This window comes from Ambystoma mexicanum, chromosome 10 (assembly GCF_040938575.1).
Source record: "Ambystoma mexicanum isolate Mex_15411 chromosome 10, UKY_AmexF1_1, whole genome shotgun sequence".
NCBI classification, from domain to species: Eukaryota; Metazoa; Chordata; class Amphibia; order Caudata; family Ambystomatidae; genus Ambystoma; species Ambystoma mexicanum.
The window spans coordinates 1,251,434,371-1,251,461,439 of NC_090932.1; the positions used below are offsets into that span (position 1 = coordinate 1,251,434,371).

Consider the following 27,069-nt stretch of genomic DNA (forward strand, 5'->3'; position numbering starts at 1 on the left):
TAGCTCAGAATGCAGACGGGGCATTGTCCCCCCACTTTATCCAGCTTTTAGACAAGAGATGCGGAGAAGGGGAGGGCAGCCACCCCCCCCCAACCCCCTCCGCCGAGCCGGTGTGGAAGAGACGCGAAATGTAGCAATTATTCGCCTTCCCTTTTCGCCTCTATCCCGGCCGAGTGAAGACAGGGCCGGGGCCGCTCTAAGCGAGGGCGGCATTTCACGGTTTGTTTTTACAAATTAAGCCCTGATTACTGGCGAGATAGGAAGCAAGTGAGGAAAGACTAGAGGCACTGCGTACTTTACACGTGATTCCAGGGCGAGATAGACGCCCCCCACCCCCAGAGGTGCCAAAGGGAAATATGTATGCATGGGTGTAGTGATGCATCACACGCAGACACACACAGCCAGGCACGCTGAAAAACACACACTATATATATATATATATATATATATATATATATATATATATATATAACAAAGTTATGATGGGTTTGAAAAGGCTTCTTCAAAAAAACCTTTAACCTGAAATGTGAAAGTCTGATAATCGATTTAAGCCAAGGCAGTCATATATATATATATAGAGAGAGAGAGAGAGAGAGAGAGAGAGAGGGGGGGGTGGGGAGAGAGAAAGAGAGACAGAGGGTGAGAGAGAAGGCGAGAGAGACAGAGGGAGAGAGAGAAGGAGAGACAGAGGGAGAGAGAGTGTGAGAGACAAGGGGAGAGAGAGAGAGAGAGAGAGAGGGCGGGAGAGAGAGAAAGAGGGGGAGAGAAGGAGAGAGAGAGAGAGAGAGAGAGAGTAGGGGGGAGAGAGACCGAGAGAGATGGGGAGAGAGAGAGACAGAGGGAGAGAGAGAAGGGGAGAGAGAGAGACAGAGGGAGAGAGAGACGTGGAGAGAGAGAGAAGGAGAGACAGAGAGAGAGAGAGAGACAGAGGGAGAGAGAAAGAGAGAGAGAAGGTGAAAGAGAGGGAAAGAGAGAGAAGGGGAGAGACAGAGGGAGAGAGGGAGAGAGAGAGAGAGAGAAGAGAGAGAGAGAGAGAGAGAGAGAGATGATATATAAACACATTCATCTTCATTATTAATCAGATTGTTGAGTGCATCCAGGTATGTCAAAGCCACACATGGATGCATGCTAACACACATAACTACACCTGTGTCTATATACTTACCTATCTAATCTAGCTCTCTATTGCAGTGGTCTTCAAACTGTGGGGCTTGCCCCTCAGAGGGGCCGAAGGTGGTGTAGGGTGGGGGGCACGAGGCCCTTTCGAAAGGGAGTACAGTGATTGATCTTAATAGAAAATATAAGCAGAAATAACATCTAGGGCAGCCCAGCAGCAATATTTTTCTTCAAGGGGGGTCGGCATTAAAATGTTTCAATACAACTGCTCTATGGGGAGGGGGACAGACAGTGTTCGGGGGTGGCAGGAGTTGTTCTGGAATAGACAGGGAGAGTGTATTAATTTCTCCTCAGAAATTCCAGCGCAATCGCCCTGGCAGGTGAACAAGAAAAGCCATTGTAAGCAGTTGATGCCCTGATGCCCAGCGCAGTCCATGAATGGTCAGCGAGCACATGGCATCACTGCACAGCCCCGTAACTGCATGTCACCGCTGGGACTTCATTGGCAAAAACCTGCAGGATTAAAAAAAAAAGACCCTCTGTATCGTACAAGTCAGGTCTTTATAGAGGAAAACAACGTTTTTGCATTCTATGAGCACGGGAGATGGCTTAAATATATATATATATACTACAGGGTCTGTGGTAGTGATGCTGTAATTATGATTAAGATGCTCAACCCATCCGAAGAACAGTTTTTGTGTAGTTTATAACTATGGTGACGTTTGAGTAATCCTCACACAACTTGGCAAAAAAGTATATAGCCACCATCTGAATTATTTTGCATATATACACACACACACAACACCAAGAGAGTTATGGTGGGTTTAAAAAGACTTGAAGAAGAGCCTTTCACCTTAAATGTGAAAATTCAATCGTCCATTTGAGCCATGTTATATTTATTTATTTATTGTTCACTTGTTAGGCGTTTATACAGGAAGTAAATACTGTTTCAAAGCGCCCACACGGCAACAGGGAGTGGGCGAGAACCAATGAAAAACATAACAAATATTAAATACAGTGGGGAGCGTGGGGGTGGAGGCAAACCTGCTATGCCTGGCAAGTGTTCAGAAAGTGCATACTGTTACGTGGTCTATAGCGAGACATGCAGAATCGTGCACGCAACGCGTGTGCATAAGACATGGGTGTACATAGGGTGCAGCGTGAAAAGCGTAAGGCCGTGTGTGCAGTTCCCGTGCGCTTGGCTGGCTGAGATTTACACTAAGTTCAGCCCCAGTGCACGGATCCCCGTGACTGCTGCTTCCTGCCACTGCTCTGCCAAGACCATGAAACCCGCCCCGCCCCCTCCCCGTGCTTAACCGCCCAAACATGTTGAAAAGACCGGGGCAGGCGAGGGTGCTAAGACAAGCCTCCATCTCCGCTCGGAATGAAGGGAGGGGTGAGATAAGAGCGGCCCCCACTTTTCCTCGCCACTCCCTTATCTGCCCAGGACTTGTGAAGAGCCAGCGGAGGGTGCGAACCCGGCTCTAGCTGGCGGGCCAGCCTCCTGCGGCTGCCCTGGAACTCCCCTCCCAGTGGCTGGCTTTGCAGAGGATGCCGTCGCCCGTCCCTCCTCCTCCCTCCTGCCCACGCCCCTCCCCCGCCTCCCTCCCCTCCCATCTGATCATGTTGACATATTCATAGCGTCGTGGTGATGCTGGACTGCAGCGCTACAGCTTCCGACACCTTCTTTTTATAACCCCGCTCCCCCCAGTCCGCTCGACCTGTCACAACCACGCCTATGGAGCCGCACAATTGGTCCGGGAGCGTGAAAGAGCCAATCAAGTGGGCCAGAGCTGCCTGCGAGGCCACAGCACATCCATAGAGCCGGTGGGAGAGGAGCTCCTTCTCACACGGGATCCTCGGAGCTGGGACTGTCTCTCCGCCATCTCCCTCTCTCTCTCTCTCTGCCCCCCTTCCCCTCTTCTTCTCACGCCACCCGTGTTGGAATGCACTGCAGCGGAGGTGCAAGGCAGGCGACCGCTGCCCAGAGAATAGCCCCCAGTTGGCAGCAGGGCAAGGGCAGCCAGTGAACAGCAGCAGGGAGCCGGCATCTGGGGCTGCAAGTTAGGGGTGCACAAGGCTTGGAGAATAAAGGGGCTCGCTGCTTTCTTCCCTCGTTTCTTACAGGACGCCCGGACCCCGGGAGGAGCGCAGCGGTGGACTACCTGGCACCCCAAGGGGCGAGAGGAGGGTCTACCCAGATTCCTGCAGAGAAGAAGTGTTGCCGAGCGGGACTCTGCGTCCCTGGATCTGCTCTCGTGACATTTCACACTCCACCACATTTGTGGCATAAGATGCGCCCCTGTGCCTCACCGTGAGCCCCCGTTTTTGAAGCTTTTTCCAGCGGATCCCCGCTTCACAATGAGCTGTTAAACCCCCGGACCCCCAAAGAAACCGCACAGCCCGAGGCTGGAGTGGATGAACTTCCCGATGCGAGATCCAGCCTTCCCTGGGACGAGCATGGCTTACCACCCGTTCCTGCCGCACCGGGCGCCGGACTTCGCCATGAGCGCCATGCTGGGCCACCAGCCGCCCTTCTTCCCGGCCCTGGGGCTGTCCCACGGCGGGGCGGCGCTCTCCCTACCCGGCGCGCTCACCAAGCCCATCATGGAGCAGCTGGTGGGGGCGGCCGAGGCCGGCATCCCCTTCTCGTCGCTCGGCCACCAGGCGGCCGCCCACCTGCGGCCCCTCAAGACCCTGGAGCCCGAGGAGGAGGTGGACGACGACCCCAAGGTGCACCTGGAAGCCAAGGACCTTTGGGACCAGTTCCACAAGCGGGGCACAGAGATGGTGATCACCAAGTCTGGAAGGTGAGTGTGGCGCTTTGCTTTCTCTTTCACTTTTCCCCTCCACCCACACCCTCTCGCTAGTTCACTCCTTCCCTATTTAAAACGACACATTATTTCACAGGGCTTTAGGCTCCGTTAAGGCCCGGCCTGTGCCCGCGGGCGACAGACCACTAGTCCCACGGCGAGACCACATCTGAGCTAAATGTGCGCAATGCATATTACCGGAGCGCAGCCCCATTCTCGCCGCAAGCGCGCGCCCAGTGGGGAAGTGAGGAGCCGGGGCGAGGAAGTTCCATTCAGTGTGCACTCCGCCTGCAAAGGGCTTCACACGGACACACACACACGCTCACACACACGCGCTCACACACACTGCACGATTCACTATGCATTCTGGACCCGAGGTGCGAATGTCTGTGTGCAACTTAAGAAAGCACGAGCTCCTTACATATTTCCCTTCTAATGCTGCAGTATACTCGCAAGCAAAACAATAAGTACACATCCTGGCTACATGTTACACGCGGCTTTAAATACATATCTTGTGTGTGTGCGTGTGTGTATATATATCTATATATGGATATATGTAGATAGATATAGCACACACACGTATATATAATGCATACATATATATATACATATATATACATAAATGTGTGTGCACACAAAAATAAACACCCACACGCAGATCAGAGCCTGCTTGCAATAATACTTTTCGCAAGTAAAATCCCCATACGCATTGCAGATACCGTCTGCCCCAGGAGCGGGGTCGCCGAGCCGTCGCCCCCCTCTCTCCCCTGCCATACACGATGTGATGTCCGCGGACTCTCCGCGCTGGTGCCCCGTGGAAGGGCGGGTTTCCCGGCTCGAGTGCCGGCTCCCAAACCATAAACAGGCCCAACGGGGCAGCAGCGCGCAGGCCCCTTCTGCGCTAGCCCAGTCTGGGCGTTAATTGCGGCCAGGGCTGCGCACGGAGAGGCGGCGGGGCCGAGCGTCCCGTCGCGCCGGATTCTGCCATGTGTTTCCTGTTAGAAAAAAACAGCATTTCGAGGCAAACGATTGGCAAAATAAACAGCAAGCCGGTGGCATCCTGCTGCAAATTTAAATGAGACGTTGATGGGGACCCTTGACCTCTGCGTGCCTGGCACGAGCGCACTGGTGCGACCGCCCTCCCCCACAATTCGCGCACACGTTGTACTTTATGAAGCGGCCTACCTTCAAATCAGAAGAATAGTTAGAAATATTTGCTGTTCGCGGCTGTGAATAGTGCGGGGTGTCTGGGGCGTTTTGTTTAATACAAAATAAGGTAAATAAATAAAATGTGGGGTAGTTAAATATCTAAAAGGTTACTAGAAATGTAATCAAACACAAAACCTATATCGTTGTCATCCCAAAATCAATTGTCTTCACTAAGGCGTATTATTTCATGAACACATCACTGCCCCAATAGAGATCCATGCCGAGGCACCCCGTGTTGTACGGCTTTATTCTGCATTTGATCAGAATTTAAAATAGGTACGAGCTGATCAGAGAGGCCTGAATTTCAGAGGGGGAGTCCGCGAATTTTGAGAGGGGCGAGACTGCCGTTTCCCCCTCGTAGTCGCGGGCCTTCTCGTAGTTTCATTTTCTGCTGAGCATGTAGCCGACACTGGGGCTTCCTCGCAGCTCTGCACCCCACTGTTTATGCTTGTATCTTCTGGGTGAAGGAGGCTGAACCCCCAACCCCCAGCGCCCCGTGGTGACGGTGCAGCCACCACTCTTACTCGCAGTTGTGGTGGCTGCTGAAACCGTTCCCTTCTAGTAAAAGTTGATGTTTACGACTAGCCTCGGCAGTTGGGGTCTGCGCGGCCATTTCCTCGCCAGTCCCAGTGACACCTACACGAAGGTTTCTGAAGCCCCCTTCTTGGGATCTCTGGCTTCGCCCTTACCCTACAACCTACCTCCCCAGGTGAGTGTGCAACTGAGCCCGGCCAGACATGTTGAGTGTGCAGTTGGCCTGCTCCCCGTTGAAGTGCCCCCCGATTCCTTAGTTCAGGGGGCAACGCCCGCTGAGTGAGAAGATGGCCGTCACTGGTTAATAGCGCAGTGCCCCCCTGCCTCTGTAGTTGAGGGTGCCACTAAACTCTGCCCCTGCCTCTCTCGAGTTAATGGTGCATATAGCCCACTGTCTCTGTAATTGAGGATGCAGTTGGCACATGGCCCTCTGCTTAAGGGTGCTGCCACAGCATGCCCTTCTGGTGTGCTTGCCACCTGTGCCATGTCCTCTTAGTTGAGGGTGCTTCTGACCCCTTCCTCTCTACTTCAGTTTCCAGTGAAACTCCTTCCCCCCTATTTAAGTTTGTACTTGCTCAGCTTACTCTGCCCCATTAAGAACACTGTCGACCCGCTACTGGCGGGTTCTATGGAGCCCCTGACCCTCGAGAAGAGGGTCACTCTCTGCCTGTCCTATGGAGGGGTGCAGGTGCCTCAAGACCCTCCTGTTGGTGTCGCGGGGCCCTGGCTTTCTAGACGAGGTGCTGTCGAACCGTGGCGCCATGCTGCGCTGTGGGGGTGTTTCTATTGAGGGTGCAGGCACTACAGGGGAGTCGGGGGTGGTTACAGGGCGCTGCAAACCCTCTACTCCTCTAGCAGAGGGTGCGTCGATCGCTCCAGGGTGTCGCTTTACTGGTTGAGGACGCAGCGCTCCACGGCCTGCCGAGCCGGGGGCTCTCGTACGCGCGCTGCCGCGCTCGGTGCTCTTTGCTCACGCACTCCTTTGCTTTTGCAGGCGGATGTTCCCCCCTTTCAAGGTTCGCTGCACAGGCCTGGACAAGAAGGCCAAGTACATCCTGCTGATGGACATCGTGGCGGCCGACGACTGCCGTTACAAGTTCCACAACTCCCGCTGGATGGTGGCGGGCAAGGCGGACCCCGAGATGCCCAAGCGTATGTACATCCACCCGGACAGCCCGGCCACGGGGGAGCAGTGGATGTCCAAGGTGGTGACCTTCCACAAGCTCAAGCTCACCAACAACATCTCGGACAAGCACGGATTCGTAAGTGCAGTCGCCCCCCTTCTCCTGCAAGGCCGCATAACGCGGGGCACTTACAACGGTGACCCCTTTTTCCCCTAGGCCTGTCTGCCTTCACCAAAGACGTGCATGTTTTGATTTAAGCATGGCTGCAGTAGTCAGTTTGAAAAAAGGCCTGTGTTTTGTTGTGTTCACCTGCGGTATTTGATTTGCTGTATAAACTATGTTCCTTTCACTTTAAATAACAAAAGTAGCTCAGAAAGGATTTGTTTTGTCAGCCCTGCAACTTTCCCCCTTATCTGTAAAATGGGGTTTTCAAAATGTACGAGTTGTTTGATCAGAATTTAATAAAAACGCGCCAAACACTCCCAGCGAGGCCTTGAAGGCGCGTGCCAAGTGTGAGCGGAGCTGGAGTGGGCACGTCCCTTCGGTGACTCGCGGGCCTTCCCCGGGAGTCGACGAGTGAGTGACGAACTGCCCCGATGCCCCGCACCGGCCGCGTGGCTCCGCAGCTGTGAGGCCTTAATTCCTCCCCAGGTGATAGAGATAGCTCGCGCAAAGAAGACAAGAGCTATTATTACCAGACGAAAACTAACATTGATTTTGCAATTTGTAAAAGCTTCATAATGGTTTTGAAGGGCAGCATTAAATAAATATTAATCACGGCCTGCAGAGCAAGCCAGGAAGCAAATGGACGGGAACGTGAAGACGTAGCCGCTCCACGCTCTGGAAGGGAGAAGGGCGTGCGGGGGCAGGGCGTAAAATAATGCCAGAAAGCAAGGTGGCCGATATGGGGAAATTGAGCGTAATCTCAATCTACGGGGGAGAGGGGTATGTTGGGTATATATGCGCGGGTGGGCGCAAAACACGTAGGGACTGATTTTTTTGAGCGCGGTACCAAGTGTACTGATGCAAAGTGACGTTGCCCTGCAAACAAACACCCTTATTTACAGAACAGTGCAAAACACTTTGCACTGAAAAAGTACTCTTTGCACCGCGCTAAATGGGCCCAATGCACGGTGCAGAGTACTTTTTTTTTTTTAGAGCAAAGTGATTTTGCCCTGCGAAAATACACTTTGCAATGTTCTGTAAATCAGGGTGTTCGTTGGCAGCGTAAAGTCACTTTGCACCAGCACAAAGTGACTTTGCGCCGCGCTAAAAAAAATCCCATAAATCAGGCCAATAATAATCTGATCCATGCAGTGCAAGTGGGCCCAACACAATGGCACTTTCAAAGTTTTCTGTCATTTCACTATAAAGTATAAGCACAACCGAGCTGTGTCCTATCAAATTATCCTTACTGGTGTCGGGCGAGCCCACATTGTGTTTGTATGAATTACAAATATGTGCGGATATACTTGTTGGTAGTGGTATTGTTAATTTAAAAACTGTCCTTTATGCCAGCTGCGCCATGGCACCCTACCCACAGCAGCCTTGTTGATATGCTCGCCCCATCCTGAACCCTCTCCCGGTAGCGCTACTGCAGGGTCAGGGCCTTGGCTGCCTTCTCTGATCTCGATGTCTCTCTCTGCCCCAACACAGACCATCCTGAACTCCATGCACAAGTACCAGCCAAGGTTCCACATTGTGCGGGCCAACGACATCCTCAAGCTCCCGTACAGCACCTTCCGGACGTATGTGTTCCCCGAGACGGACTTCATTGCAGTGACCGCCTACCAGAATGACAAGGTGAGCCGGCCTGGGCTTCTAGAGGGTGGGTGTTCAGGGAGGTCGAGGTGAGCCGCCCTGGGCTCCTAGAGGGTGGGTGCTCAGGGAGGACAAGAAGAGCCAGTCTGGGCACCTAAAGGGGTGGGTGGAGGTCGAGGTGAGCCGGCATGGGCTTCTAGAGGGTGGGTGTTCAGGGAGGTCGAGGTGAACCGCCTGGGCTCCTAGAAGGGTGGGTGTCCGGGGAGATCGAGATGAGCCAGGCTGGGCATCTAGACGGGTGGGTGGAGGTCGAGGTGAGCCAGCCTGGGATTCTAGAGGGCGGTGTTCAGGGAGGTCGAGGTGAGCCGGTCTGGGCTCCTAGAGGGGTGGGTGGAGGTCGAAGTGAGCCGGCCTGGACTTCTACATGGAGAACGACAAGGTGAGCCGGACTGGGCTCCTAGAAGGGTGGGTGTCCGGGGAGATCGAGATGAGCCAGGCTGTGCACCTAGGCGGGTGGGTGGAGGTCGAGGTGAGCCAGCCTGGGATCCTAGAGGGTGGTTTTCAGGGAGGTCGAGGTGAGCCGGCCTGGGCTCCTAGAGGGGTGGGTGGAGGTCGAGGTGAGCCGGCCTGGGCTCCTAGAGGGTGGGTGTTCAGGGAGGTCGAGGTGAGTCGGCCTGGGCACCTAGAGGGGTGGGTGTCCGGGGAGATCGAGATGAGCCAGCCTGGGCACCTAGAGGGGTGGGTGGAGGTCGAAGTGAGCCGGCCTGGACTTCTATATGGAGAACGACAAGGTGAGCTGGACTGGGCTCCTAGAGAGTGGGTGTTCAGGGACGTCGAGGTGAGCCGGCATTGATATTTTATTTCTATCGTGCTCGTACACAAGTGTTTCAGAGCGCGAAATAGAGGGAGAATGGCATGGGCTAATAGAGGGAGAATGACAAGTTGAGCCAGCCTGGGCTCCATGCTGGGTGGGTGTCCAGGGAGGTCGAGGTGAGCTGGACTGGGCACCTAGAGGGGGTGAGTGTTCAGGGGGGGGGGTCGAAGTGAGGCAACCTTGGGTACTAGATGGGTGGGTGTTCAGGGAGGTTGACGTGAGCCAGCCTGGGCTCCTAGAGGGATGGGTGTCCAGAAAGGTCGAGGGGTGGGTGCTGTGGTGGACTGGCATACAGGGAACTCTGAGGATTTCCTGGCGGCCTTCTACCAAATGGCCCTCTTGTCTGTACCCTGGTTGTATGGTGCTCTTGCCCCCTCGCCATCCTCATCACCCGTCTTCCATCTCTTTCCCCCCCCACCTCCATTTCAAATAAATATTGTGTTACACAGCTTCTAGAATAGTGTTCCACACTCATTACAAACCTCGTATGCCAGTTTTCTTTGTATAGTTATTAATATTGATATTTGTGCTTTAACATTCACCATTTGCACTAATTTTTCCCGAATTACCTTGGGGGTCGGGGAAGAGAACGACCCCCCTCCAGCCCCGAAGAGGTTGGTTTTGCTCTCTCCATTGTATTGTGCAGTGTAATACGGGCCACTTTGAATGGCGGTGCCCGGGTCTTTTTCGGTTCCCAGCCCACTATTGGTTTGGTGTCCAAGGAGGTCGAGATGGGAAGTCCACCCTCCCACCCCTCTTGTCCAGGGAGTTTGGGTCCCTTCCGATGGCGAGTGTCCAGGGAGGTCGCGCTCTCCGTCCGTGCATTCTTTAAAAACTGAGCGCGTATGTTCTACGAAAGCAGGCGGTGCTTTGCTAAGGTGCCCGAAACGCACTGGGACACGCGTGTGTGTGTGTGTGTGCGCGCGTGTGGGGTGTTCGTTCGTGAATCTTCACATGCACAAGAACGACCCCTCCGAAAATGCCGCATGAGAAGAAAAGCAAACCTTGTGTGTGTTTAAAATGGTGTGTCTTGCAAGGTCGCCTTTCCATAGCGCACTGGTTCCCTGTTACGGCTGCTTGCCATTGCGTGTGCGCCTTGAAGCTGCCTGCGGGGACATGGGACAGCGCTGGCTCGAACGTCTCAATATGAGGTCCGTTTTCGAGCAACGAAATGCCCCTTCCTTCTGTGTCAATCAGTACTCTTCATGGGAGCGGAGGGACACGGCAATGTGGGTAAAAATATATTTTTAAAATGGGCCGGTTCTTTACAGCATTAACACGAACAACACTGCATTAATTGTTCTGAAAGACATGTTTTTAAAGACGATCGGCCACACTTCGGAGACTGCACACATTAGAAGGGAGAAGTTGATATATATGTTTACGCGACTTCTGTGAGCTTTATAGTGACCGGGTGGATATTTGGCGCTGGAAGGGTAGTCAGGGGCGCAGTCCCATTTAAGCCGGTCGCGCCCTAGAGCCATGGAGTCTGACTCAGTGAGGGCGGTTGGTGTACCCCGGTATGTTGTTTCGCTGAGCGAACTGCAAAAGAGCCGGTGTAAAACTCATTTGTATAGACTACGAGCCGGATTTACACAGCCCTTGTCAGCGGGGTGTTTCCCCTCAGAACATAGACTTTTGTGAAGCAGGACCTATATACTTATTGGGCGCGTGCATTAATTTAGTTGCATGTTGAAAGGGGGGCGGGGGGGTGACTCCAATTTGGTAACTGGCTATAAACGCTGGAGTCAAAATAATTGTAATTCTTGCTCTAATAATGACATCGTCGTATGCGTCGGTAAATGCTTCCAGTTAAACTAGATGTATTCCTGTGGTTCGACGAGGAAGAGTGGCTGTGCTGCTCGCATGCGTCATTAACGTGGCTGGTGTTTTATAAGAAGGGCGCACGGGCACCAGGGACCAGGCCTGCGCCCACTTTTCCGCACAGGGGGGATCTCCCCAGTCTCCCAGGGCCCTCTTTTAAATGCAACCGCCGGCCCCGTTTTCTGCTGCTCGCAGGGGCCGATAAAACTGCAACAAGTGAAAACCACTGTACGGGGCTCTCCCCTTTAATAATTTAAAAAATGTTTGCCCAGTAAAACACTTTTTCTAATTAAATCAATGCGCAGTTTCCTTGCGCTGCGCAATTTCATTAAAGCGGCCTGTGTGATTGGGGGATGCATTTAGCCATAATTGTGGCGTTATGAAATGTTTAAATTAAGGTTCGGTTTTAATGGATAGCCAATCCTAATTGGCCCGTTCCATTTAATGGCCATTACTCAGTGTAAGCATATTAACTGCGGGCAGGTAAATCACGGCCATTAATTGTCTGGCAAGGAATATCCCGACACGGCGGGCATTAATAGGATCGCCAATTCTGAGGGGAAAGTCCGTGTTATCTGCGAACACTCTTTGCTTTTTAATTCGTGAATGACTGTGTATATATTTGTGTAAACCGTGCCTGTCTTGCCGAATTCGGGGTGCTTGCTGGAGACGAACGCGCAGCCGTGGAGGGAAAGGCACGTCTGACGTAACTTCCTGCTCTTTCTTTCAGATAACCCAATTAAAAATTGACAACAACCCCTTCGCCAAAGGCTTTCGTGACACGGGGAACGGAAGGAGAGAGAAGAGGTGAGCTGGGGGAGAATAATGATGTCGACTAGAGGCAACTCTTAAGACGGCACGGGATCTTGTGCAACCTGCCCCATGACCTTAGGAGACCCGGCTCCACCGGGAGCACCCAGCAAGGGGGGGGGGTGGAGCAATGGGCGCCTATGATCCCCGAGTGCCAACTCCCGTAGGGGTGTCCACAGGGAAGGGCAGGGAGTGGCCAATGGAACAAGGGATTAAAAAGAAAACAGCCTGGGCGCATGGGCGCTTCCGCCCATCGCCTTAGTTTGGGCGACATCTTCCTAGAAGTCAATGAGCACTTGGCTGTAATGTAATGCACGTGTTTGCGCATGTTTCGGCCTGCGCCCTGTTAGCCCCAGTTGAAGCAGGCACAGGCCCCTTGCTTATATGGAAGGCCTACAGCAGTGGTCTTCGAAATGTGCGGTTGCCCTCCTCCTCACCCTCCCCTGTATGGGGGCCGAAGGATGTCTACCGAAAAGAAGTATGGTGACTTCACCTGATAGGAAACTAGAAACAAACAGTAATGGTATTTTGGGAGGGGGCGGTAACATTAATTTTAGTAAAGGGGGGGCATCATATTAAAATTTGGATGCCGCTGGCCTAGTGTGCAGTTGTGTGCGCTACCTTGGTGGACCTTGCATGCAAATGTGGAGGTCTGGCAACAGGGCGCGGTGTCTGACACTGCACGAGGGCTGGTGCAGAGTCAATCACCCAGTCGTTCCCTGACACGTGACGTGTCTGACTCTGTCGCCAACTCTGCCTGTTTTGTGCAGGATGCAGACCCCCTCACCCCCCCCCCCACGCCCTTCCACCTGTGCCCGGGCCCCTAAATATTTATTTAAAGAATAACCCATAGGCGGGCCAAGAATTTGCAATGCGGGTGTCTTCACAAAGAAAGAAAGGCCAGCCCCGGGAGATTCAACTTCTAATTTACAGCGGAGCGGCCCTATCATTGGGAGACCGGGACAATATCAAAATAATTAGCAAATGTCATCACCCTTTAAGTGCCAGGTACCCGTATTTTGCACTCCCGAATCGCATGGTTGATAAACACGTCCTGGAAATTGGAATGAGTGGGGTTCATTTTCTAAGTTGCTTCCCTCGCCCTCGCACGACCAATTCTAGAGTGAAACTGCCCCCCCACTCCCCCATGCTTAATGCCAGGCTGCCCCTTCTAACGCCGTCTTGTGCCCACAGGAAGCAGCTGAGCCTGCAGTCCATGCGGGTGTACGAGGAGCACCAGAGGAAGGAGCGGGCCACGTCGGACGAGTCCTCCAGCGAGCAGCCCGCTTTCAAGTGCTTCGCCCAGCCCTCGTCCCCGGCTGTCTCCGCCGTGGGCACTTCCACTCAGAAAGGTGAGCCCCTCACCTCCCACCCCCCCGCTTCCTGTCAGACACATGTGGGCACCGGCAGACGCTACTACAGCCCGAGGTTCTTTCGCTTTTTTTTATTGGGGTGTGTGGAGGGGGTGTGCGCACGCCTTTATAATACATAATCTTGAAACCTGAAAGGTTGTTTACACCCCTACCTTCAGCCCGGGTGCGCATTTGAAGGCCTCTCCTCCCCTAAACGTCCGCTTTAGTCTAGGAAATTCGGTTGACGTGTGTTTATTTATGCGTGTAAGTGGTTTTCCCTCCCCTGCACCGTGGCCCTTGGCTGGGCCCTGGAGGTTAAGGCCATATTCTCTCTACGGCTCGGGAGCCCATAACATGCCTTGCCTGTGCATGATTTATATCGATATATTTATTTATGTATTCATTCATTCATTGCGTTGGGTGCTATGCATGGAACGCAAGTTCAGGGGTGCAGCCATGAGTCCTTTGGGAGCTCGGTTCATTTGGCCCTCATGATAGAGCTTTCCTCGGTGCGATCGAGGCTATGCATCATTAGCAGATTTATAATTTTTTTACCTGTCACTATGTATTTGAAGAAGACCGGTAAATCCACATGGCGGAAGTATTGCAGCCTGTGTTTTTTTGAGACTTCTCGCTGTTACGTTAAGCCCGTTTGGGCCATGCTCGCACAGGTGCACATCATCAAAAATAAGAGGCGCGAGTAGTACCAGCTTTGCACCCAGCCACGCATTGAGCGCTGGAAGGAAACCACGATTTGTATCATGTAAATATGCCATATGTGCCTGAGCGTTTGGACATACGCACGCGCCCAAACTATACGCGTTTCTGCGCGTGAGTGAAGTTACACGATGCAATTGCTGTGTCTCTGTGTAATATATATGTATGTGTGTGTGTGAGTGTGTTTGCGGCACGCACATATTTTCGTGTGTGTGTAAAGGCAACGTTCGAGGAAATAGGTTCTAGTGTATTTAATGTAACTACACTGAAAGCACTGCGCATGCGTGATATCCATTTCAGCTCTGGCTTGCTTTCCGCCATTTCCGCTGTATGGGCGACAGGCTGGGGAGCCTAATAGAGGGGACACTGACAGTGGAAGCCTCCATTGTAAACTTGCAGCTTCCTATTCGCTTGTTTAGTTCCGGGGGTTGAGGGGCCTTCCTTGCAGAAACACTAAAAGTTTGACACGAACCTCCCAACAAACAGGGCCCTTCTCTGTGTTGGTCTAGAGAGCACATCTGATGGGAGGCTGCTGTATTTCTCTATGTGCTTAGACGGGACTGTGTGTGTACCCTACAGTGAAATGTTAATATGCGTTCGTTGCTTGCCTGTGTGTATACCCTACAGTGAAATGTTAAAATGCGTTCGTTGCTTGCCTGTGTGTGTACCCTACAGTGAAATGTTAAAATGCGTTCATTGCTTGCAGCCCTTTGCCACAGTGAAGACGAGAGTGACTCCGACAGCAAGGAAGACTCGATCCAGGAGGTGCACGAGTCCAGCAAGATCTCCACCACCACCAGGGAGGAGGCACGGGAGAGGGGCAGCCCCACCAAAGGTCATCGCCCCTTCCTCATGGACTCGGGGAGCAGCAGGAGCCGGGAGCACAGCAGCAGGACTGGCAAAAGCTCCCCGGACTCTAGGCATAGCCCAGCCACCATCTCTTCGAGCACCAGGGCCCTGCCCAGCGAGGACATCCGGAGCCCCGCCAGGGACCCCCAGAAGTCCGAGGAGCCTAGGCTGCACCCCAAGGAGCCCTACGCCCCCCTGACTGTGCAGACGGACAGCGGCTCTCACCTAAGCCCGGGACACATGCAGAACCTGGCCTTCTCGCACGGGCTGGCCGGCCAGCAGTTCTTCAACCCCATGGGCAGCAGCCACCCCCTCCTCCTTCACCCCAGCCAGTTTGCCATGGGCGGGGCCTTCTCCAGTATGGCGGCCGGAATGGGGCACTTGCTGGCCACGGTGTCTGGAGCCTCGGCGGGGGTCAGCGGGTTGGACAGTACAGTGATGGCCACAGCGGGCCAAGGACTATCCGGGGCGTCGCTGGCTGCGCTGCCCTTTCACCTCCAGCAGCAAGTTCTGGCCTCTCAGGTATTCAGCACGTTTTATTTATGTATGCATGTTTTGTGGGGGCATGCCCGCACAGGCCCAACTCTGGACAAATGCTTCACTCCAGGGTCTTCTACATGCCGACTCCTTCCCAAACTGTTTTTTTCCCCTGCAAAATGACGAGCATGTCCATGGCCCAATCACTGGGGAGCACACACAGTGCTTTTTGTCTTTAAAACCATATTTAAAAGGTGCCCAACAAAGCCAACTGTCATGAAGTATTTGTACGTGTAGCAGAAACTGGCCCTCTCCTTTTTACACCCACTCACGGGTGAAATGTCAGACTTTACATACAGGCAGTTTAAATGCACTAGGCCTAAGCCTACCGAGGGTAGAACATTGTGAACCTGATTCATAAATGCACTAGGCCTAAGCCTACCGAGGGTAGAACATTGTGAACCTGATTCATAAATGCACTACGCCTGAGCCTACTGAGTGTAGAACATTGTGAACCTGATTCATAAATGCACTAGGTCTGAGCCTACTGAGTGTAGAACATTGTGAACCTGATTCATAAATGCACTAGGCCTAAGCCTACCGAGGGTAGAACATTGTGAACCTGATTCATAAATGCACTAGGCCTAAGCCTACCGAGGGTAGAACATTGTGAACCTGATTCATAAATGCACTACGCCTGAGCCTACTAAGTGTAGAACATTGTGAACCTGATTCATAAATGCACTAGGCCTAAGCCTACCGAGGGTAGAACATTGTGAACCTGATTTATAAATGCACTAGGCCTAAGCCTACCGAGGGTAGAACATTGTGAACCTGATTCATAAATGCACTACGCCTGAGCCTACTGAGTGTAGAACATTGTGAACCTGATTCATAAATGCACTAGGTCTGAGCCTACTGAGTGTAGAACATTGTGAACCTGATTCATAAATGCACTACGCCTGAGCCTACTGAGTGTAGAACATTGTGAACCTGATTCATAAATGCACTAGGTCTGTGTCTTCTGGGAGTAGAACAATATGGGCCTGAGTCACAAATCATTCCACCTGTGCCTACCGAGTGTAGAACAATGTAGGCCTGATCTCCACATGCACTCCACCTGGGTCTACTGAGTGTAGAAAACAGTGGGTCTCATTCAAACATATGCACTCCACCTGAGCCTACAGAGTGTAGAACAAAGTGGGCCTGATTCAAAAACGCGCTTCGCCTGAGCCTTCTGAGAGTACAACAATATGGGCCTGAGCCACAAATCATTCCACATACTGACTGTAGAACAATGTAGGCCTGATTTACAAATGCACTCCGCCTGAGCCCACCAAGTGTACAAGGTGGGTTGCATTCACACATATGCTCTCTACTTGAGCCTACAGAGTGTAGAACGCAGTGGGCCTGATTCACAAATGCCCTCAATCTGAGCCGACTGAGTGTAGAACAACATGAGCCTGATTCACAAATGCATTTTACCCAAGCCTACCGAGTGTCGAACATGGTGGGCCTGATTCACAAATGCCATCAGTCTGAGCCTACTGAGTGTAGAACAAGATGGGCCTTGATTCATAAATATTTTCCGCCTACCGAGTGTAGAACACAGTGGGCCTGATTCACAAATGCACCCCGTGTGAGCTTACTGAGTGTAGAACAATATGGACCTGATTGTAGAACAATGTAGCCATGATTTACAAATGCACTCCACCTGAGCCTACCGAGTGTAGAACACAGTGCGCCTGATTCACAAATTCACTCCGTGTGAGCTTACTGAGTGTAGAACAATATGGGCCTGATTGTAGAACAATGTAGCCATGACTTACAAATGCACTCCACCTTAGCCTACTTAGTGCAGAACACAATGGGCCTGATTCACAAATGTCCTCAGTCTGAGCCTACCGAGTGTAGAACAGAACACAGATAGCCTTATTCACAAATGTATTCTGCCTGTGCCTTTGCGTGTAGAACACAGGCCTGATTCACAAGAGCACTCTGCCTAGGCTTACCAAGTGTTGAACAAAGTCTGATTCCCAACTCACTTTTCCATTTGATTTTCCGATTGGGAATCAGGCTCTAGAGTTTATTTATGCATGACTTCGTTACATATTAGTTTGAACCCAGGAAGCGAGTTCCATGTGAACATGTCAAGGGCAGCGCTGCTGGTTCACTTACTGTTCATGGTAGTCTTTGCTGTAAGAGCTGAAGTGGATGGGGCACCCCTTTTCGGGCACAGCAGAACAATGGGGCCTTGTGATATTGTAGTGATAAACTTGCGATAACAATGTTCGTGGTATGACTGCTTCCATGGATGTGCCATTGTAGCTGCAAACAACTGATAGCAAGCATGGTTCTGTACGTGTTTCCCTACAGTGTGCAGTGCATGCTTGCTTCGTGGATATGTATCAGTGACAGTGTATGCCTGTCCGTGGATGTGCCTGTAACATCATATCGTCAAAGGATAACAATGTATGGCGCATGTCTGCCTCCGCAGATATACCCGTAACAGTGTATGCCTGCTTCCATGGATATGCTTCTGACATTACGAGCATACGATAACAATCTATGGTGCATGCCTGCTTCTGTGATCTGCACCTGTGACAGTGCATGCCTGCTTGCGTGATATGCTTGTGACATCATATCTTCACACACATGATAACAATGTATCGTTTGTGACTGATTCCATGAATGTGCTTGTGACATTACACACATACTATGACAATGCACAGTGCATGCCTGTTTGCATTGATAAGCAACTGACGGTGTGTGCCTGATTCCATGGATATGCATATGCCATTAAAAACAAATGACAGTGATGCAAAGGGCATGCCTGCTTCCATCGGTGTGCTTGTGGTATTACCAACATGCGATAACAATGTACAGTGCATGCCTGCTTCAGGTGATGTGCATGTGATATGATATCATTTATTTATATAGCGCCTATACACAATGTGTTTCAAAGTGCTGTGGCGTTTGAAATACAGGATAACAATGCACTGTGCATGCCTGTTTCCGGGGATGTGCTTGTGGCAATACAAGCACGTTTGCTTGCCTGCTTGTGCGTGTGGCATTGAAGCATAGGATAGCTATTACAGTGTGTGCCGGCTTGAGTGGATGTTCCTGTGACATTACAAACACAGGATATCAATGTACTGCGTATGCATGCTTCCGTGGATATGACTCTCACAATAAAAGCACGTGATAACTTTTGGAAGTACATGCCTGCTTCGGTGGGTGTGCGTCTGGCATTACAAGCACACGATAAAATGTACTGTGCGTGTGACATTACAAACACACAATAAGGTGTGCAGTGTATGCCTGCTTCTGTGGATGTGCCTGTGACATTATAAACACACTATACGATGAGCAGTGCATGCCTGATTGCCTGGAGATGCCTCTGGCATTACAAGCACACGATAAAATGTACAGTGCATGCCTGTTCCGTGTATGTGCCTGTGACATTACAAACACACGCCATGGTGTGCAGTGCATGTCTGCTTCTGTGGATGTGCCTGTGACATTACCTGTGACATTACAAACACACTATACGATATGCAGTGGATGCCTGCTTGCCTGGAAATGCTATACAAACACACGATGAGATGTACAGTTCATGCCTGCTTCCGTGTATGTGCATTGACATTACGAACACACGATAAAATGTGCAGTGCATGCCTGCTTGCTTGGAAATGCCTCTTGCTTTACATGCACACAATGGTGATTGCAGTGCATGCCTGCTTCCGTGGATGTGTCTGTGACATTGCAAACACACGATAAGATGTACAGTGCATGCCTGCTTCCGTGGATGTGGCCGTGACATTGCAAACACACGATAAGATGTACAGTGCATGCCTGAATCCGTGAATGTGGCCGTGACATTGCAAACACACGATAAGATGTACAGTGCATGCCTGAATCCGTGAATGTGGCCGTGGCATTGCAAACACACGATAAGATGTACAGTGCACGCCTGAATCAGTGGATGCGGCTGTGGCATTACAAACACACGATAAGATGTGCAGTGCATGCCTGAATCCGTGGATGTGGCTGTGGCATTACAAACACACGATAAGATGTGCAGTGCATGCCTGAATCCGTGGATGCGGCTGTGGCATTACAAACACACGATAAGATGTACAGTGCATGCCTGCTTCCGTGGGTGTGCCTCTGGCATTACAAGCACACAATGGCGATTGCAGTGCATGCCTGCTTGAGTGGATGTGTCTGTGTCATTACAAACACACGGCGTAGATGTTCAGTGCATGCCGAAACCGTGGATGTGGCTGTGCCATTACAAACACACGGCAGCGTTGCCCATCACATGCCCCTCCATTCCCCAGTGTTGAGTCAGCCTCTTGTGTATTCTTAAGCCGGGGAACTTTATGCAACCTCCTGACTCTCTGCTCCTGTGAAAGACATGCATGTTTACAATGTGTACAAGTGATTTATACGAAGGGGGAAACAAGTGGCATCGTGTTTCTCTTTGCATCTGGCTTGCAGGAAAGACCTTCCCGGTTCCCAACTCTGAACGGCCGCCAGGATCGGGGCCAGGCATGCGACTGACCCTGCCCGACCCTCCTGCTCCTTTCAGGCGTGGGTGCCGGTCAGGCTGCTCTGTGGGGAAGGCCGTGGGTGAGATGAGTTTACTCACGTGTGTTTCCTTTCTTGCAGGGTCTGGCCATGTCGCCCTTCGGCGGTCTCTTCTCATACCCCTACACGTACATGGCGGCGGCGGCGGCAGCTTCGACAGCGGCGGCGGCAGCAGCCTCCGGCTCGGTGCACAGGCACCCCTTCCTGAACGCAGTGCGTCCCCGGCTGAGGTACAGCCCCTACTCCATCCCAGTGCACCTGCCCGACAGCAGCAGCAGCAGCCTGCTGACCACAGCCCTGCACGGCATGCCGGCCAGCAGCTCCCTCCTGGAGGCCAAGGCGGCGCACCTGGCCCCCAGCCCGTCCTCGGGCACCATGGACTCGGGCTCCGAACTGACCAGCCGCTCCTCCACCCTCTCCTCGGGCTCGGTGTCCCTCTCGCCCAAGCTGGGCCCAGAGAAGGAATCGAGCAGCGAACTGCAGAGCATCCAGCGCCTGGTGAGTGGGCTGGAGACCAAGGACAGAGTCAGGAGCAGCAGTCCCTGAGCAGCCGCCAACATGCCAACCTGGGCAATTCGGCGCTCTTTCGCCACCACGCCAGCCTCTCACCCAGGAACAGTGGTTCAGGTGGACCGCGAGTGTCCCCATTGCCCCTCCAAACCAACCACTCACCAAAGGAAGAAGAGCTAACATAGGCAGCACGCGCCCCCCCTTCTCCCTTCATGCCAACCGCCTGCTAAGGAAGGGGAGCCAGTGGGCCAATACGCCAACCTCTCACCCGGGAAGAGGAACCCATTGGCCAAAGCGTGCAGCATCCTTATTGTCAATGCCAACCTCCCACCAAGGAGGAGGTACCATGGACCACAGGTGCCCCCTTCCACTCCATGCCAACTTCTGATCAAGAAAGAGGAGGCTTGGCAGTGCCCCCTTCTCCTACATGCCAAGCTCCTACCCAGGAAGATTGCCTCTCATGGGCCACGTCTGACCTCGTTCCAGAACAGTCTTGCAATGCACTTTGTTTTTTTTAAAATGTACTCACATACGTGCTCACATTGGTTGACCCTGGAAATATGGCTTTTTGTGTGTGTACATAACTATCTATGTGGGACTCTGTGCCTGTGCTCCTGGGTGACCAGGAAGCGACCCCCCACGTTCTACCGCCGCACACCACGTTCTACCACCGAGGATGACACTTGCTTCTGGGACCGTATATTGTCATTGCTAGAGTGTCCCAAATGATTTGTAGAATGACTGCTATGCCACGCTGACGTCAAACTTGCCCACTCTCATCAGCCATGGAAGAGACCCCAATTGGCCCTCATAAGAACTTGCTATTTCCATAGATAGAATATTAATCGGTTGCTTGTGTCCACACAAAGTATATTTATTTCCCCAGTACATTGTCACACAGCCGCCTACACACACAATTCATGTTTGCTTATTCTGAATTTCTAATCGTACTGACAGGTTAAGGGACACCAAATTCTCTCACTCACCTTTAAAAAAATGTGGAATAAACTGCTCCTCGGGTATAAATCGCATCCAGAATACGTTCTAATTAAATATTGGCTGATGAGATTCCAGCTCTGCATCACTCTGCATCACTCACCTGTGTGAATGAAGGTGATAATGCTCTGCCTGCAGGTGCGTGCATTGTTTGGGTCACCTCGAATTTAAGAAGCCAGATACTTTTGTGACAGCACTTAAGCCCTAGCTGTGCTTCTTTGATTTCCCTTCAAAGTGACTCACCGTCATGAATTCATTAGACAGGGCTCGCTCCGCCTTTCATTTTTCCAAAGTCGTTACATTGAGTACCACTGAATTAGGTCTTATTAAGACGTGTTAGAGACCCCACTACAGAAACACATCTGTGGTATGGACTGCTATATGAAAGCTAAACAGTTGCAACAACAAAAAAGTGTTAATGTGTGTAGGCAGGGACCGAATTAATCGCACCAATATGTTGTACAGAGAAAATGCGTGGCAGTAGAAAGACATGGGCGCTTTTGCAGGAGTGAGTCATACGACGCCTTTCCCCCAGCACCCACCCCTGTAAACACGTAAAAGCACTATGAACATAGGGTAAGAAATATATGGTGTGCATATTGAAAGTTTCTTCGTGGCCACGTTGTATAACAAAGTTAACATTAAAAATGTCAGAAAATATCAGGCTGGACTGGAGGCCGTACACCCTAGAGTTCCTACGCCCTCCCATTTCATGGGTGTGTGGTTTCTTATGCATTTGCACATAGCCATGAATTACAAAGTTTCCCGCATGAAGTGACCACGACCTTAGACATTGCTCCTACTATCAGAAGACTATCAGAAGATTTTACAGGAGCGATCCCAGCTCTGAGCGGAAGGCTGTATGAGCCCGCACTGAGCAAATCGCCCTCTTTCTATAGTATCGCGAGAAGCTCCTTGCTCTGGGCGGAAGGCTGTATGAGCCCGCACTGAGCAAATCGCCCTCTTTCTATAGTATCGCGAGAGGACCCTTGCTCTGGGCGAAAGCCGTTGGAGCCCGCACTGAGCAGAACACCCTCTTTCTATAGTATCGCGAGAGGACCCTTGCTCTGGGCCGAAGGCCGATCGAAGCTCCACTGAGGAAACCTTCCTCTTTATAGTAGTATCGTGAGGCCTCAGCGCCACTATATGACGCGTGCATGCAGCAGAAATGTCTGTTTTCTAGTCCCCAATGCTGGTTCCGTCCACTCCCTCGGTCCCTTGGGACACAAGCGCATATTTCCCCTCTCTTTCAAACCACCCTCCCCCGACCGCCCCTTTCCCAAGCAGCAGATCACAATCAAAAAAAGCATAACACAACGTGAAGACTGATTTTATTTCATAGGACCCCCCCCCCCCAGTGTATTGGTAGATGTCCTTCCACCCCTTCCTCATGCTGTCCGTATGTTGCAATAACAAGGTCTTAAAACACACACAGAACAGAGACTATTATAAAAAGAAAGTATTTATGTAATTATTTGATATCTCCTGTAAATAAGTGATATATAAACTCTGGAAAGTAAACGTTAATTTATTGACCGTGTACATACGTGTGTAAATACGCCCGACTCTGCCTCTTTTCTTATTTTTATTATTTTTTTGTCATTTTAATTTCAAACGCATTATTTTGAAACCACTGTGCAGGGTTAGGAACTCGCCACTTGTGCTGTTTATTTTCGGGCCTTATGGGGAGGGAGGGGGCGGTGGAAGCCCACCCCCAGCAGGGAAGACGCTGCAAAAAGCAATTGAGACCCCAGTACTGCGCCCCCATGGCAGCTGAGAACCGCGGCCTTCAGCCTTAAAAGTGTCCCTGCTCTCGGCGTGAGATCTGAAGGTGACAGGGGCCAGCAGGAGCGATTAAGAATACCCCCCCCATAGCCCCCACTCCCCGTATGAAAACGGGCTATTGTGTTTTTTGTGTTGTCTTCTGTCTTGACACAGGAGGGTTGAGCTAACAAAATACACACAACATGAAGGTATATGTTATTGTAGAGGAATTGTTGGCAAATCTCAGCTCAATGTATATATATATTTCCTTTCTTCGACGTCGCTGAGTTTCAATAAATTCTTATTGAGCTATGCCTGGCTTCTGCTGTTGAAATGTCTTGCCTGGTCGCTGGTGTGTGATTGGCATGGGGGTGAGGAGGGGTTGGGGGGGTTCAGGGGGGGCGAGCGCTTTCATGTTAAGCGACGGGAAGTAATGTTAATCCAGAGAAAAGGCGCCTTTGTTCTAAACTGTGTCTGTGGGGGGCGAGGGAGGGGGGGGCGAAGTGTCGCCTTATTTCAGCCAAAAAAAGCCATGATTTAAAGAACGGCTCAGCGCGCCAGAAGTAGATAGGCACGCGCGATTGGATATTTGGAGCAGTAATTTCCACGAAAACATAAACTACTTAGGCTTTGAAAAGTCATAAAAGCCGAGATATTATCTGGTCATGTGGGGGAATGCGTGCTCGATGGTTTTCGGTTCCTCCCCCGAAAACAGAAACGTTTCCTGTCTAAGCAGAGCTCGCAGTGCATGGCCTGGAAGCAGGGCCCGGAAGAGCGCCGCGAAAAAGCTGGCGACGTATGAACGGGCTCTCCAGAAAAGAGCACGTTTCATCTCACGCACTGCACGCGGGATCTCACAGCAGACATAGAGCATAGAGCAACGCTGTCTGGGCGCTCTGCGTCACCCCCTTTCCCTCTAGCTTCGCTCTTTGTTGTTTTTTCGCTCTTTATTTCACTCTTGTTTTGCTCTTTAACGCTTTCACTCTTTATTTCAAGCTTGTTTTTCTTTCTTTCTTTCTTTCTTTCTTTCTTTCTTTCTTTCTTTCTTTCTTTCTTTCTTTCTTTCTGTCACGAACCTTTCTTTTTGTCTTTCTCTCTTCTTCCTGTAGGGCAGTGGTACTCACACGTTTCTATACCAAGCGCCCACACGAGTAAAAATATTGTTCCCCCCACCCACACCACCACCCAGGGGACCAAATGATGGCCGGGCCAGGCTCTTCAAATTATAAACAGATTTTCATAATGCTTATATTTTCTATAAAAAAAAACAGTCGTACAATTATATATTATAAGCAGTAATTGTAATCCCTTTTCAAAGAGTACCTTCCACATTCTTTATGCCCTCCTAAGGTGGGGGGGGGGGCAGCCCCCCAGTTTGAAGACCACTGATATACCCCCGCTCCACCCCCCTCACCCCCCCCACACACACACCTTCGCATCAAGGCTGGCATACGTGTACAAAACACGCCAACAATTTGCCAGCGCTTGGAGCAGGTTTATAAACACTCCCGTCAGATTGCGCATCACCAGTTTTTGGGGGTTACAGCGACCTGAACTGAAAACCAACGGACGCTAAATCGGTCCATACTTATCGGCGAACCGATCAGGCCATATTGGCCGTCTGGCAGAACACGAGGCGGCTGGAGTTTGTTACGGGAAACACATTAAAAACGAACTTGTTGGTGCATGACACCGACGAGCATTGGGTATAGTCCAACATCGGCTGTCTGCTGTGAGGGGGGAACGATTGGCCCGCGTGATCCGTGGCACGTCCAATGGATTGGGGTAATGTAAGGATCCACCGTGTGCTCTGAGCAGAGAAGGTTTGCCGTAGCACAGGAGTCCCGCGGAAGTCGAGAAAACCCGGGGCCAATGTGTGTGCTCAGCCGTGGCAGCAGCCTGCGTATAAATGGCTCGTTATGGCGATCGTATCGCACCCCGTGGCGGCCCACAGGGGGTTCCACGGCCGATATAAACATCAAACAGACCGGCCCGATCGCTGATAACCTTTCACTTTGCTCTGCGCACAAGAAACACAGTTCTCCTGATAAGCGGCGCAAATTAGCCTCTGGAAACAGGAAGCCTTTCTGGTGGCAGACCAGGCCAGCGCGCCCACATGAAAGGAGACGCTTACTTTACATGTGTGCCAGTCGTTCTAATACATAGTGCACCCCTGCCCAATAGGGACGGCTCTGGCCTCGGGCACAGAGTCCCCGAGGCGCCTCAGCCGCGCCAGACCACCTCGGGCATCGTCTGGGCATCTTTTAGTTATATTCAAGGGTTGGGTGAAGGAACCAATGCCGGTGCAAACCTCTCCACAACTTGTTATTTTTGTGTTTCCAAAAAGAGTAATAGACACGATTATCGAGTTCAGTCCTCTGTGCGAGAATCATTTAGGAGAGGGTCACGGCACCCCAAAACTAAATGGGTGGCATTGCGCGATGCACTGACGAGTGCAATGCAACACGGGGAGAAAAAGAGGGCCTGGTTACCAAAAGCATCTTGCAATGGCGCAATCCCATTGCCTAGTGTTTCGGGGAACCGGGCCCTGTGTGGTGTGTGGTGTCTCGGGGTGTGTGTGCGTCTGCGTGCGTGGTGTGCATCTGTGTGTGTGTGTATTCACGTTTCTGTTTGCGTTTCTCTATGTGTGTGTGTGTTTTTCTGTATCTGTGTGTTTCTGTGTGTTTGTATTTCTGTATTTGTGTGTGAGAGCGAAATAGCCAAATGTCACTCATAAATATCCACCAGTCACTGTAAGTGCATTGATGCATATATTACTCATGACATAAATTAAAAGAAAGAGGCGCGGTTACATTTCAAACATACAACTACATCGTTTTTTGCTCAACCAAATAAGACCACCTATCTCACTATGTGCCAGTACAGAACAATATTCATAAAACTTAGAACACACTCTACCACACACATGTCTACACATATGTCGGCTGGGCAACTACAACACACGAACAGGGTCGGACAAGGGCATCACATTTTCTCGGGCAACAATGAAAAAGTGACCCACAGTTGCAAAGGGCAATTAATTCCCTTTGTGACAGACTGTTTGGGGGGTGGGGGTTGATCAAATGTGATGCAAATTGTGCATTTTAAAGTTGGTTCGGGCATCGCCCTGTAGGCCAGTCCGAGCATGTTATGGTGTTGGTTCGGGCATCGCCCTATAGGCCAGTCCGAGCCTGCACACGAACACATTTCCCGTGTCGTTCTTACAATCCCCAATATGTATTAATGATCGGCACCGATGCTGCGACTTTTCTTTTTTCCTTACCTACGCATAAAGGTTGGAAATGGCTCCAGGTCGCTGCTAATTCCGGGAAAGCGCTTGTGTCCTTAAGTTTGTAATTCCGTGACGTGATGCTAGGTGGGCATTCCGTGACGTGATGCTACGTGGGCATTCCGTGACGTGATGCTACGTGGGCCCTTGACGGCGCTATTCTGCATTTTCCCAAGGTTGCTCTGTCTCACATGTTTCGTTGCCAATGGCCAAGGACCCTGCTTCAAGGCTATATGGCATCTGTAGAAGGGGAACAAAAAACATCAGTGCACAATTTTGGGGACATTTCACGGCCGTTCCTGCGACACACATTGACAAAGATAGTGTTATGCATGGGCGTGACACTCCTACCTGAGTGTTTTCCATTTTAACTCCGATTCATGGAATTTTTTGCACGGTTCCATGGGACTTTGCACAGCCGACACAAACCCTGGTTTATGGAACTGCGCAGCGTATT

At 51.3% G+C, this 27,069-nt stretch overlaps 1 protein-coding gene across 1 annotated transcript; it reads left to right on the forward strand.

Moving 5' to 3' along the window:
* The first annotated feature begins 2,762 nt into the window (after positions 1-2,762).
* TBX3 (T-box transcription factor 3) lies at positions 2,763-23,635 on the forward strand. The gene is made up of 7 exons (XM_069619220.1): positions 2,763-3,926; positions 6,667-6,934; positions 8,453-8,599; positions 11,986-12,062; positions 13,260-13,417; positions 14,841-15,505; positions 20,135-23,635. The coding sequence occupies exons 1-7, from the start codon at positions 3,535-3,537 to the stop codon at positions 20,597-20,599; spliced, it is 2,172 nt and encodes a 723-aa protein (XP_069475321.1). The 5' UTR covers positions 2,763-3,534; the 3' UTR covers positions 20,600-23,635.
* Positions 23,636-27,069: the final 3,434 nt, after the last annotated feature.

Excerpts from the sequence above, each read along its gene's own strand:
- TBX3 (XM_069619220.1), top strand. The coding sequence starts at position 3,535 with ATGAACTTCCCGATGCGAGATCCAGCCTTCCCTGGGACGAGCATGGCT. Across the intron at positions 12,063-13,259 it reads AACGGAAGGAGAGAGAAGAG|GAAGCAGCTGAGCCTGCAGT; the intron begins GTGAGCTGGGGG and ends TTGTGCCCACAG. Across the intron at positions 13,418-14,840 it reads GGGCACTTCCACTCAGAAAG|CCCTTTGCCACAGTGAAGAC; the intron begins GTGAGCCCCTCA and ends CATTGCTTGCAG.